Here is a 14,161-nt window from a genome sequence, read left to right as displayed (position 1 = left end):
TAAAAAACAATGGCAATTAGAAAGTGCCGTACACGAAAATCTACAGAGAGAGCTCTACAAACTTCCTTAAGCTTTGGTTTCGTGAGTTTAGAAGCATCTTTATAACAATTTGGTAGCTTTAAATCCGTTTGTTTGGTTGGAGCCGCCATTTTGCTTGTAACTAGGGCTCCAAAGTTACCCCCCAAGGCGCAAGGTATTTTGGGTAATGTGAAAATGGAGAATATGACATTTTAGAACTAGAATAATTCCAGAACTTAAAAATGGTTTAGGCTACAGTGACAATCTTGAGATGTTTGTTGATTCCTCTTTCGTGGAATCAACAAACATCTCAGCAGGTTTCAGAGCGTGACGTGGCACCAAGATGGTTAAAGATTACATGTGTCACCAAGATGGTTAACGATTACATGTGTCACGGTGGGCGCTTTCCATTTGACCAAAATTTTCGAGATTTCCGGTCAGAAATCGAATGGAACGGGAAAAGTTCCGCGATAAGTTTTCGAAAATTTAGGAATACGTTTTTAGTGTACCCTCTTAGATACGGTCGGGCGCATTCCATTCGGCCAGCGAAAATACCGACATTTTGAACCCGTGATTTTTGTTGAATGGAAAGCGACCCTTGTCACGTAAAACCTGTCAATAAAACACCTTCATGTCAACAATATTTTATCATAGAGGTAAAACAAACATGACTTTGCAAACAAAGGAGTGTCAATTTTCGAATCCCGACAAATCCAAAAGCGCGCCATCCTAGATATAAGCTGATCGGTTTTGCATCTTTTTCAACTCCAAATCGCGAAATTCGATTCTAAGAAGGCACAATCGAAAGAATGTAATTATTTTGCGTCGATACAGCCCATAGAAGGGCTCTAACGAGCGAATTGCTAATGGTAAGTTTACCCCACTAGGGTAAACTTTACCCGGCGGGAAACTGAAACAAACAAAGCACTCTGATTGGTCAATTGGGGTAAAAATTACCCTCATCTGGTAAATGTTTTTAGTGCATATTGTTTTTGATAAGGGCACAATGTTTTAGACATGTGTTTTGGGAAGTTCCTTCAAGATGTTATTTATGTGCTCCTTGAGATCATGGAGGGGTTCTACTGGCACAATTTCATATTGGGTTAAGTTAAGGTCTTTCATTGCAGCACTTTGATCAGGAAAACACAGTGCAGGGACCCGCTGAATGCCCTTAAGCTCCTCCCTCAGCTGGCTCTGCAAGGCTGGTTTTAGCAAACCATCTGCTGGAAGGTTTCGGCCTTTGCACTCTCTGATCATGTCATCCTTACTCATTTGTTGGAAAGGTTGCACGCCTCCATTCCTCCTTTCTTTGCCTGCTGGACCTGCAATGACTTTCTTCCTTGGCTCTTCTAAGGTGATTTGTGGGGCTCTTAGTGATGCTATGTGGTCAGAGTACTGTGTTGATGACATAGTGCAACCAGAGCAGCCAAATTTTCCACCCAACTGCTCCCCACTCTCAACTTCTTGTGATGGATGGTCACCATGGAACATGCGACAGATTTCATTGATGAATACATTGTGGGAAGAGGTGATCTTTGTAGTGAGCTGTTGGATGTCCTCCAGGTGGGTGTCACTGTATAACAGCTGATCTTCGATGGTGTCTCTACACCTTGCCATAAGGTAAATTTGTGTCTTTTCCACCATTTCCTGGACATCCTTTCCCTCAAGCTCTTGAGATGTGTAATAAAATGCTGGATCATAAATTGCATTTACCGTCAAGAGGATATGGCCATGATTCATAACACTTGAGTGGTCTGACCAGATCATCAGGTGTCGAGTTCGCTCCCAGTGTTTTAGCGAGTTAACCAGTTCCTCCCTTGTTGTCTCACCACCAGGCTTCTCTTTTAACTCTCCAATTTCCTGCAAGCGAGTTTCCAGCTCTTCGTACGTCATTGCCTCATAATGAGCCTCTGAGTGGTCTCTCACCAAACCCATTTCCTCATGTTCTGCTAAAAGATTTTCCTGATTTCTAGTAGAGGTATTTTTCTGCCACTAACTGTGAAACATTCTTTCTTGAGAGTACCATTGGAATCCAATGTTAGCTTTTGGTAGGTTTTTGGAGCTATAATCTCACCCAAGCGGTATTCCCCATTTGCAATTTTTTTTCTTAGAGTTTCTCTTATGGCTGCACCTGTGCGAGGCACTGGTGTTGTGATCTCCCCTCCAAAGGCTTTGTTGAGCTGCCTTCTTGGAAGTGGGTTATTTTTTCTGAAGGGCTTGAAGATTTCCAAATTCTTGCCATTTTTGCTAAGAAATTCTTTCACCACCATGTTTCTACTGTTGTCTTCTTGGATACTCCATATTTCTTAGCCAGTGCAGAGAAATTGATCTGTAAATAAGGGGAAGTAATATTTCAATCACTACTTCAAAACAGAATTAAAACAAACAAATGTTTGTGAACTAAATATTGAAGATGCAAATATGCAACCTTTTGTTTTCACTATAATTTTATTATTTATCTTTTCATTTGAAAAGTAAAGTGATGGGGAATGGAAGTAATTCTGGTCATTTGGCCAGAGAGGGGACAGTTAGTTTATTGATAGCATGCATACATGTATGCAGTGAAGTTATTTGCTATCATGATTTAAACAAAATTCACTTATTCCAACTGTTTTAAGTATCTTTATTTAGTTTATTCTCACCTTATCACCCTCTTTCATTGCATTTACTTCCTGTAGGAGACCATCTTTGTCAAAGTCAAGGGAACTGGGATCTGGAGAGTGACGCTTTACCTTTCGAAGGCCTGCCTCCTCGAGTGCTTTCCTCTTCGTAGTCTGACTTTTAGCCTCTTCATTAGTCTCCCTCGCAGCCGTTTTTTTTGGATGTCACGCAACGCTCCCCCAAAAGAACGGCTACTGACAACCGAACTACATTCCTTTGTCATTGTCCTTGCGGTTTGGTCGCGGTCTATTGAACAGACCAATCACATACCAGAAAGTCTGAATGACGTAAGGTTTCACGCGAAAATGTGGATATTGGGGGAAACACTGAGAAATTTGTCGATGAGAGCTCGAAATGTTTCACATGTTCATCGTTGTGCCCTGGTAATGATAGAGTATATATTTTTGGGAAAACTTCTCACAATTTCGTTTAAATTATAGAATCTACGCTTAACATAGACGTCAACTGCTACGCCAACGACACAAACGCTAGATTGTTTGAGCGGTTGTTAAAGTTTCAGCGAGCAACTGAGAAAGTAGAAGCTAAAAACTGAACTGAAACTCTTTATTCGCACTATTTCAAGAGGTTACTACAGATTATAAAAGTCAGAATATATAAGAAACAGTAAATTACATCAATAATCAAAAGGAAATACAAGACGCCTTTCAATCTAGGCCAAGGGCTAAACGCTTGCTTCGACCTACAGATGGAGATCAGGAGGAAAAAGGCGCGTGCTTGTCGTCAACAAACCGGGCGAAGCTTCGAGAACACTGCAATTTAGGTCGGCCAACGTCTCCTACACTACTTGTACTTCTTCATTTGCCAGTCCGCTGCTAGCTGGAGCGAACCCGATTAGTTATGTTCGTGGCTTCTTATCACCGGTACAGGAAATCAGCCCGAATTATCGAGTGTTTCCGCACGTTGGTACAACGCAACAACAATAACAATAATATGACCACTTTCATCGGTAACATGGTCAAACACGAGCGGGAGTGCTTGATTTGCTTAAACTCCCTATTAACGATTTCCCGGATCCTGTAGGCAACTTAACAAAAACATCTTCTTTCTCGACTCAAACTTTTTTAATTGCAAGCTTCTGGTGAGCTTTAAGCTCGAAAATTTTGAACTTTGACGACGCTTTGCGAAAAGCTCCTTCAAGCACCACCATTTGTCTTGTGTTTTCCACATGAGGATCGCGATAGAAAACGATATCTGATTGGACGAGTGTCAAAAGGTGAGTCTGGCGCGAAAAGGTTCCTGAAAATGGAACCCGAGCTGTGATTGGCCAATTCGGAAAAAGGAATGTAGTTCAGTTGTCAGTAGCCGTTCTTTTGGGGAAGCGTTGCGTGACATCCAAAAAAAAACGGCTGCGAGGGAGACTAGTCCGAGTTGTGTCGACGTCGAAACAGATCTTTTCTCTGTGGCAATATTATTGCAAATGAAGATCAACAGTAGATTTCAGTTTGCGCATTTTAATTAGGAAATAAGGAACAAGGATATCTTAAGATAAAGCGGTGTCAACCAAAGATAATGATCAAAACACAAAGTAGGTTAACAATAAGCTATAACAGCAAGTTTAAAATAATTTTCAATTAACTCAAAACTGTTTGGAAGGGAAAAACTGTTTCAATAAACCGCTTTTAGTTGAGACTCAATTGATGCTAAACCAGATGGTTGCAGGCCCACGATGTTCTTGTCTTCTTATTGGCTTGCTTCGAAGTAAATTAACTGAAAAATTTAATGGGAAATGGTAATTGGATTACAAATAAATTTTTTTATGCAAAATACTCGTCATCTTCTCCCTTTTAGTTTTTCTTATCATCAAGGAACGAAGTTTTATTTTTCGCGACTCCCCAATTTGCTTGTAAAAGATCGATTTATTGGCAGAGAGACAAATTGAGAAAGGTATCATCATTTTCTTTTTCTTGTTCTGGTATAGTTCGGATGAGTAAAACATGATTCATCTCTGTATGATACAGTTGATAAATTGTTGATGATGTGCTGTGTATAATTAATCTTTGATGGTGATCATCATCCATTTTATTTCTGTTCAGAGTTTTTCTGTTCCATTGTTGTGCTCCGTCTTCGTTTTTCGATGATTCTTTTAAAGATTATTCTGATAACATGAGAGGCATTCCGGTCTAGGGATGGCTACGATAAACTTTAGATGATGATAGCGATAGTATAATCTTCGCTGTATGGCAAAACTTTACCAAGTACTTTGGCTCTGTATGCCCTATTTGTAATTGATGCTTCATGAATTAGCATTAATTTAGGTCTAAGTGATCGTCAGAGTTACATCATTTTGGCCCGTTCAAATGTTTCACGGAAGCATTTCCTCGTAAAAAATTTATTGAAAGAAAAAAAAAAAAGCAGCGCCGGTAAAAATAGAGAAACGATTAAAAATATGTAGATATTTGGGAGATATCTTGCAATTTTGTGGTGGTTCCTTTTTTGTCAAGGGACTGACACTCAAAGTGCGCTAGTACACGTATCTATTAAAAAGACCATGTTGGATGTTTTTCCTCTCAGCACCTGCCAATTGAATTAACTATGATGCATTTCGTTTTTAACGCTTCTGGATTCTTTACTACTTCTAAAAATTTTGAATGAAAAATAAAAAGGGAATCGATTAACTCACAAAAAGAAAACTAAATTAAGCAAAAAATTAAAAAAAGAAAAGAAACAAAGCGGATAAAAAGAAAACAAAAAACAAAAGAGAAATATGACCACTTTCATCGGTAACATGGTCAAACACGAGCTGGAGTGCTTGATATATTAACGATTTCCCGGATCCTGTAGGCAACTTAACAAAAACATCTTCTTTCTCGACTAAAACTTTTTTAATTGCAAGCTTCTGGTGAGGTTTAAGTTCGAAAATTTTGAACTTTGACGACGCTTTGCGAAAAGCTCCTTCAAGCACCGCCATTTGTCTTGTAATTTCCACATGAGGATCGCGATAGAAAACGATATCTGATTGGACGAGTGTCAAAAGGTGAGTCTGGCGCGAAAAGGTTCCTGAAAATGGAACCCGAGCTGTGATTGGCCAATTCGGAGAAAGGAATGTAGTTCAGTTGTCAGCAGCCGTTCTTTTAGGGGAGCGTTGCGTGACATCCAAAAAAAACGGCTGCGAGGGAGACTACCTCTTCATGGGACTCAAAATAAAGAGATTTTCTTTGTAACTCTCTGTTTAAATGACTGTCTTGTTCCAAGCATGGTGTCACAGTCAACTTTCGACCACTGCTCTTCAGCACTGTTTTTGAATCGCCTAGCAGTTTCTCTTCTTTCCTTTTGTTTTTGCACTTTAGTTTTTGCATTTGTTAGTGCAATTTCAGGTACCTTTGTTAAGGCATCAGCAAGGTTGATATTGTAGAGATTCTTGAATGGCTCATTAATGTTCAAATAGATGCTCTCTGCAGTATCCCGAATGGCCTTCTTTGAAAGTTTTACAGCCTTAGTTGTTTTTGTCAAATTCCCTGCTTCTTTCGTGGATGTAGCTACTGAGTCAGCTCCTTTTAGTCGATTAGTTTTCAGAGGGAATTGTGTCTGAAAAAGCAGATGATTCACTTGGCATTCCCGGCAGTTCGAGATAGAATGTAATCCCTTCATAAGAGCTGACAGCGATTTCCATGCAAATGAACTGAAGTGATGTAAGTATTTTGACTTGCTTTCACCGCGCCATTTTTTAAAGTTTTTAAGAAGTACGTGCAGCCTTTTGTCGAATGTGTTCTGAGAAACAGCAAAAGCTTCTTTGTTTTCAGAAAATGTACTCAAGAACCTCTGTAGACGAGTGCCCTTGTCGTAAATAACCTTCCCATTCTCATCATTAACACTGCTCCTTGCAGCTACACTCGCGAAGCCACAGTTAAAAAAATCCCGCCATAAAAGCCGCGATGTTTTTCCTTCAAGTTAGCGACTCTTCAAATCCTTCGTGTGGCAAAAGACGTTGAATTTTCAGCTGATAAGCCTTTAAATTCCTTCAGACAATGTAAAACGGTAATTCTGAAGGTGTTTCGTTGAAACCAATTCAGCAAGATCGAAGCGTATGTTTACTCCAAAAAAAACTCAAGTTATCTGAACATTGCGCCAAAACTCGAAAGATAATTTAGAACAGGAACATGATATCCTATTATTCTACTAGCAGTTAAGCTTTTAGGAGTCAGAAGTGCGCGCAAAACTCCGAGAGACAGTTAATATTTCTTTTATTACGAAAGTTGTCCTTCGTTCAGAGGGTCGAAATCTTGTTATCTTTACTTCTTTACTACGTCTCAAATTTAAGTATATAGAGATGAAAAATACCAGTTTTGCATATAAATAAATTTAATGTTTTCATTCAGCAAAGTTCCTCCTTAATGACACAAAAGAAACGAGAAAAACAACTTACAAACTTTATGACCCTTCCACTGCAATCTTGTCCGCCATCTTGGAAAGGCTTTGTTGCTATAGCAGCAAGAACATTCTCTCGGTTCTAGTTTTCCGAAGTCTAGGCCGCGCTTTCAAATATGGCGGACACATCGAGCTGCTAGTTAAGTATTAAAAACGTTGGATACACCACTTTACCATCGTTCAGACGACGGCTTTTCTATTCTAAAACCAGAAGGCTATTGTAAGAAACCAGCAATCAATCGGGGATTTTAGATTCCATCTCAAATGGCCTCGTGAGACACCAATAATTGAGTAAATTGCCGTTCATCGAAAAAAGAATGACAACTTCACACTAGCCAACGGCATTTTCCCGGATTCCCCGATTAAGCTCAAAATCACAGAACATAGAAGGCCATTCTGGATGCTTTAACCGTGATCTGATGCCGTAAAAAGTGGTGTAAACTTGAACCAAAGAGAACGGAGACAAATGGCGCCAAATTAAAGCACTGAAGAACGGTTGCGTCACGTGACCCACAGAAACGTTTTCTTTCCCCGTGGATTAGTAAGCTTTTTATAAAAGAAAGATCAACGAATGCTTAAATATTATTTTTTCAATTTTTTCCTAACTTTTAGCCTTTTTTAATTCTGCCCCATTCCTTAATTCACGTGAGTTGGAAAACTACTTCCAGCCCAGCAGAAGTTTAGTATACGAACGGTATGTTTTTAATACATGTGTGTAGCAAAGGGAAGAAACCATCCAAAGTTATGTCACACGTTTAAGACAATTAGCCTCGACCTGTGAATACGGTGCACTTACAGACGAACTTATAAGAGACAGGCTCGTCATTGGCTTAAAGAATCAAGGTGACAAGGTAAGACTCTTGAGAGAAAAATCCCTGGACTTGAAGAAAGCCATTCAAATGTGCACTACGAGTGAAATCGCTTCGCAGCAAATCAAGACGATAGCAGGCGCTGGAGACAACAAGTCAGCAAATTTAAAGAAGTTCAGTGACAAAAAAATCCGCTACGGAAGTCGTAGTAAGAAGAGAGATGAAGGAAGATCGTCAAATTCAGTGAAGAAATCTGAATAAAAGAGGTCCGAAGGATCCTCCAAACCGACCTGTAAGTATTGTGGTCGTAAACAAGGTCATGAAAGAAAAACAGAATGTCCCACGTTCAAGAAAACGTGCAGCAAGTGTCAAAAAATAGGCCATTTTGCGTCTGTTTGCCGATCATCAAAGAAGGTACAACAATTCGAAGAAGACGAGGACCACAGTTCGGGTGAAAGCTGTTTGCAAGTGGAAATTGTGTCTCTAGTCCAAACTAAAGCGAAACAGAGGCTTGCAGATATAGAATTCTGCAAATCAGCTGAAGAAGACTTCACAACAACCTTGGCATGTCAATTAGACACTGGAGCTGCATGTAATGTAATGAGCTTGGATGGCCTCTCAGCTATCACACAGTTAGGAGATCCACCCATGAACACCTCCTCAGTTAAGCTGAAGCTCTTTGGTGGTACAACTTTAAAGCCAGTTGGTGAGTGCGACTTACATGTCAGAGACAATGGCAAACGACAGATTCTGAAGTTTCAAGTAATAAAACACAAGTCTAAGCCCTTGCTCTAAGCTGAAAGCTGTGAAAAGTTACAACTCGTTCTCCTAAATGTCAGCGTTCCCGAGAATGTACGTCAGATAAGTGAGACCCCAACACAAAAATTTCTGTCAAAGGAAGAACTGTTGACCAAGTATCATGAAGTATTCACCGGACTAGGACATATTGGAGACGCAAAGATTGTGCTTGACCCGAATTTTAAACCAATGCAACATTCCCCTTATCGCGTGCCAGTTACACTACAAAAAGAAGTTAAGAACAAGATTCTAGAGTTGGAAGAGAAAGGCATTATCAAGAAAGCGGTAGAACCCTCAGAGTGGATCGGCAGTATAGTAATAGTTGCCAAACCTCAGAAGATTCGAATCTGTTGGACCCAAAAGACCTGAACTCTGCCATACAACGTTCCAAATTTCAAATGCCAGCATTGGAAGAGCTTTTACCAGACCTCAACAAAGCCAGAATCTTTAGCTCATTCGATGCAAAAGATGGATTCTATCAAGTTGGCCTTGACCAAGAGAGCAGTAAACTAACCACTTTCTGGACACCCCTAGGAAGATACCGTTACTTACGAATGCCCTTTGGTATAAGTCTAGCCCCAGAAGTCTTTGAACTGAAATAGGCTTCATACACGACAAGAAATTTTCCACGGAAATTGCTTTTCACTTATGCTGTGGTTAATTATAGCTATGGCAACAAAGGAATGAGGGGACGCCTAACAAACTATGAGATTTAGGAAAAGCTTCTCTTTACTAAAAAAAAAGCTTTGTGAAACGTAAAGCAAAAAGGAGAAAAACAAAAACACAAATGAACAGAACACCACCCCTCCGCCCTCCTTTTGTCATTACTGTCATCAGCGGCGCTCCCTGCTGTTAGCTTGAAATTGAGACTATGAAAAGCTTTTGGGAAAACAAATTTCGCCATGGGTGTAGATTCACTTGGCGTAGCAATCTACAGTCTGAGTTCAAGTAGTTAAAATTTCAGAATATCATATTTTCCAGAAATTTCCATGATTCTGCAATTCACAGAATTATGAACTAAAAGATGATACAGAAGAATTTTATGCTACTGTGCTTCACCGGAAAAAAAGATTTTTCACCACATAATCTATTTAGCTGGTAGAAACAAAGAAATATTAAGCAACACTTATTTGATCCTGTTAATAACAAAAAGTTTCGATGACTATCAGTCTTGCCTTCACAGGCCTGGCGAGTTCCGTTTGAAAATCTGCGAATCATAAATAGACAAGACAGACAATTATAATAAATATCACACGAAGTTTTCTTTTCTGAAGAAGAAAACATGGTCTATGATTTTTTCCTGTTTAAAACAAACAAAGTCATACGAAAACTCACATAAATCAAAATTTCTAACTAACACTAAGAAAAGCATTTACGGGTTAAGATAATGGATTTCTTGTTCAGCATTTTGCGAAAGATAAAAAAATTATTTACAGGTTAGACAATGATTTATTGTACTTTTTGTGGTATGAAAATGAGTAAAGTAATCCTATTCCCCCTGTTATATTTTGACCGGAATCGAGCATTTCCAAAGAAAAGCACAGGATGTAGGTTCCGCCTTTATTGGCGAAATAAGATCAAATGAGGTCTTAGCCTCTGCAACTTGTTATTCTCTAAGCGGGGAAAAGATGAGCTTTTCACCTTAGAATATAATCTATTTACAAAATTAGATGTCGCTTCCCTAAACCGGACATGGCTCTCTTTTGTCAACTTTTGACCCTCGTAATGAACAACCAGGCAATTCATATATCTGCTCCTTGGAAATGACGTTTGCCTTCGCTTTTCGCTCGATGTACAGAAGATATCCTACCGTTCCACTAGACCTCGAGAAAAAAGAAAAGCGGGTATATAATCAAGTTCAAGGTATTCGTAAGTCATCAAGCTGAAGCTATTCTTTTCTCTCAATCTCGCGTCTGAGATCAATAACAGAAAAAACAGTATATACAGATTCATCATGGTAACAGACGAGGCCACAGTGATTTTGACCTTGATCTACGTGGTAACAGCGGTCGTTGCCTTTGCTGGGAACGCGCGGTTTGAACTGCGGTTAAAGTAAAACAGCTCCCGGTTGGCTTGTTGCAAATATATGATTTTCATTTATTCACAAACGCAGACTCATCACTCCACGGGTTTATTACGAATCAACATAATGACCAGCTCTCAGTTGGCTTGTTAGCTCAGTTGGTAGAGCGCTGCACCTGTACAGGCCTGAATTTTTTCCAGGCCTTACTCTCGCTACGGCTTAAGTAGTGTTCATTACTGCGAAGATCGCTCCCATACTCATTTGCTTTAACCGCAGTTCAAATATATGATTTTCACATATTCACAAACTTTGAATCTCGCTTCTGAATCTCATCTCGTTTCGATTTCCTTCCTTCAATAACAGAAAAAAATAATATATCCAGATTCATCATGGTAACCGACGAGACGACAGCAAGTTTGACCGTGATCTACGTGGTAACAATGGTCATTGCCTTTGCTGGGAACACGCTTCTGATCTACTTCGTATGGAAGAAACCGGTAGTGAGATCAATGACCAGCTCTATGTTCGTAAACATGGCGGTGGCTGATTTGTTAATGACGCTGGTTGTAATGCCTTACTCCATTATTCACCTACACAATGGCGGCAAATGGCTTATAGTTCATAATGTGGCCGGGGAAATATCATGCAGAGGCTTCTATTTTGTCGCAATGGTCATTGCAGCTTCCTCGATTCTTTGCCCGGCGTTCATGGCTTACGACAGATACACGGCGATTCTGTACCCATTCCGCCCCCTTCAATGTATTCGCAAGGCAAAGTACGCTGCACCTATCATCTGGACTCTCTCGATGCTTTTAATGTCTATAATTCTAATTATAGCGCATTTTAATCCGGAGAGGGATATTTGCGGGTGGAACTTTGACATCTTGGGAAAAGAAAGCAACACATTTCGTGGGGGGATTTTCGTTTATTTGTTTGCAGTCCAATATTTTTTGCCATTGATTGTCACATCCATCCTGTACGCTAGAACCGCGTATAAATTGTGGTTCCGACAAGTTCCCGGGAATTATTTGTCTCAAAATCAGAGGCAACAGGAAATCGCCAAGAGGAAAGTGGTCAGAATGCTTGTCATCGTTGTCGCTGTTTTTGCCGTGTGTTGGCTACCCACGCAATTCTTTCAGCTGTATCAGGTGATAAAAGATCCGCCGCCATTGCCTCCCTTTGCTATGTACCTCTGCTACTGGTTGGGCCATGGCAACAGTGCCATAAACCCTTGGCTGTACGTCTTCTTGAGCTCAAGGCTCCGCCTGGCGTTTATCCGAATGGTAAAGAAGAAATTCAGTCGACCTGCAGGACGAGTGCCTTTGAAGAAGACAGCGGCGACAACTAATCTCCTTACACTTGGAACACAGGTTGAGTCTTCTGTTTAATATGGAGAAATTTAAACCAAACTGACTATTGTAGATACAAATCTCATTAAAAAGTGTGAGAAATTCAGCAAAGTCAGCAACCCTAACCCATTCATTGCTTTGTCTCCATTTATTGGGACACGTGGTGTACCCCCTTCATTACGATAATCTAGTGATACAATTTCTAAACGTGTCAGCTAAAGGGTTTACTAACTGATGAGGAAATTGCTATACAGCTAGGGAGGAATTTTATAATTTATTCCCAGAATTTAAGCTTCAACCTGCAGCCAATAGAGTCAATAATTTCCTAAATTTGCAGCATAACATAATTATATTTTTTTTATTAAGGGTCCATATGATTTAGCTGTTTCAAACTCATTGAAGGAACTTAGCGTAATTAAATGGAGATTATAGTATGAATTGAGGTAGGGTACGTTTTCACTCGATATTTCGGTCAAGTGAATGTGAGCATATAGGTGCTCAGAGTTAAATGTAGTAAATACCTCTTTTTCTCGCTTTTCTTACTTAGTAAGAAATTTGTTTTGAGGTTGCAACTTACAGGACAATCTAATTTGATATAACTTGAAGATTTTCGAATAACCGTCATCTTGTAGCATTATTCAGTGTGTTAAAAAAACAGTTTTCACTTCCAACATATGAGTATCTTGGTTTTGTAGTGTCGTTTTGGATAGCCTTGTACATAAACATCGCTTTAACTTTATTGCGTCACTAAATAAGGGCAAGGGGAGGGAAGGGTGCCATAACAGCGTCTTACTGGCAGTTTTTTTTTGGGGGGTGTACATCAAATTGCTCTGTTATTATATATGATCACTTTTTCTTGGCAAAGCGGGGCTTTATTTTTTTTATGGCTTTATTCTTTTATTCTAATGGCGTTAACCTTAACTTAACATAATCAACCACTACCCACAAATAGCACAGCTAGTCTCGGGGGCTCGCATACAGCCAAGTACTCCTGTTCTTCTTCAAGTTAAGCTCTTGGATATATTTACAAGAGACAACACCAGTAGCCAGCCCAAGACGTGGGCAGAACTTAAGAAAAATCAAGGCGCACATTCTTGTTCATATTGTTAAACTTTTTCTTCACATGCCCAAATCATTTCTAAAGAAGTTAAGGCATATGATCGTGCCATTTTTCACAATCTAATTTTTTTTAAGGAAAAAAAGAAGTGCTTAATATTTAACCTGATGATCATTATGAACTGACTCCCCAACCCAAACTGACTGAGTCACTCCACGACAATTTGTGTCTTTTTCCAACCATTAAGAAATCCGATCATCATGTTGACCGAACGAGCGACTTCCTTACCTCTCTAAATGTTCGAGTTAATATTTTTTTAATATAATGATAACTATTGTCCTTATCCTCTGAAAAGAACTATCTTTCATACGTACTGAATGCAAATCAATATTTTCACTCCTAAGCGTCGTATATACGTATTATTAACTACTACTTTTAGAAGCTGCTCCTTATATTTGTTGTCAAAACATTCAGCATTAGTATAATATGTAGTTTTGTTTTAGTTAAGAGATCAAAAAAAGAGTATAAAAATAATCTATCATTTAATTGTATTATTTTTTCTCCTGTCGTTCTTTCTCCTTCTTTTTTTTGGCCAATACCTATGTCCTGTACCACTAATGATCTTCAAGAAGTTAAAACGTTAACTTGGTCACTTTCAGCGTCAACTTTAACCCTTTCACTCCCAAGAACTCATGAGCAATTTCCTTACTGTCTGCCAGACAGTTCTTTCATAACGGCTTGTAAATTCGTGCAATCAAATTCAATTGCGCGAGAGTGCTTCAATTTCCCATTGCGCGCGTTGATGACGTCAGCAGACAAATGCCTTGTGAAAAATTTTTTTTCTCGCGAGTGACTTCAGCATTTTCATTAAAAAAATGGGGAAAAATTTCCGCAAAAAAACTAAACTAAACATGGTAACAAGCGAAGAAGCTGATGAAGATCTGTATGCATGAATTCACCTGTCAGTTTTTGACCAATCTGAGGCGAGAGCATTGAAGCACAGCGAAATACTTTTCCGAAACAAAGTAAACAACGCATTGAAGCGTAGAAGAGGGAATTT

The 14,161-nt window shown here is 39.4% G+C and overlaps 1 protein-coding gene and 1 pseudogene across 2 annotated transcripts; one reads left to right on the top strand and one right to left on the bottom strand.

Moving 5' to 3' along the window:
• Nucleotides 1–1,029: 1,029 nt before the first annotated feature.
• On the bottom strand, nt 1,030–5,996 carry LOC148724307 (uncharacterized; annotated as a pseudogene). Its single transcript, XR_015992081.1, has 3 exons — nt 5,823–5,996; nt 2,661–2,816; nt 1,030–2,347 (listed from the first exon to the last, which is right to left on the bottom strand). The product of XR_015992081.1 is annotated as an uncharacterized LOC148724307 (transcript).
• Nucleotides 5,997–10,802: 4,806 nt separating this feature from the next.
• LOC148724306 (tachykinin-like peptides receptor 86C) lies at nt 10,803–13,652 on the top strand. The gene has a single exon (XM_088732110.1). The coding sequence runs from the start codon at nt 11,085–11,087 to the stop codon at nt 12,081–12,083; it is 999 nt and encodes a 332-aa protein (XP_088588236.1). The 5' UTR covers nt 10,803–11,084; the 3' UTR covers nt 12,084–13,652.
• Nucleotides 13,653–14,161: the final 509 nt, after the last annotated feature.

The sequence above is a fragment of the Stylophora pistillata genome, chromosome 9 (assembly GCF_964205215.1).
Source record: "Stylophora pistillata chromosome 9, jaStyPist1.2, whole genome shotgun sequence".
NCBI classification, from domain to species: Eukaryota; Metazoa; Cnidaria; class Anthozoa; order Scleractinia; family Pocilloporidae; genus Stylophora; species Stylophora pistillata.
The sequence above is the reverse complement of the archived record's forward strand: the minus strand, read 5'-3'. Positions and strand labels throughout refer to the sequence as shown.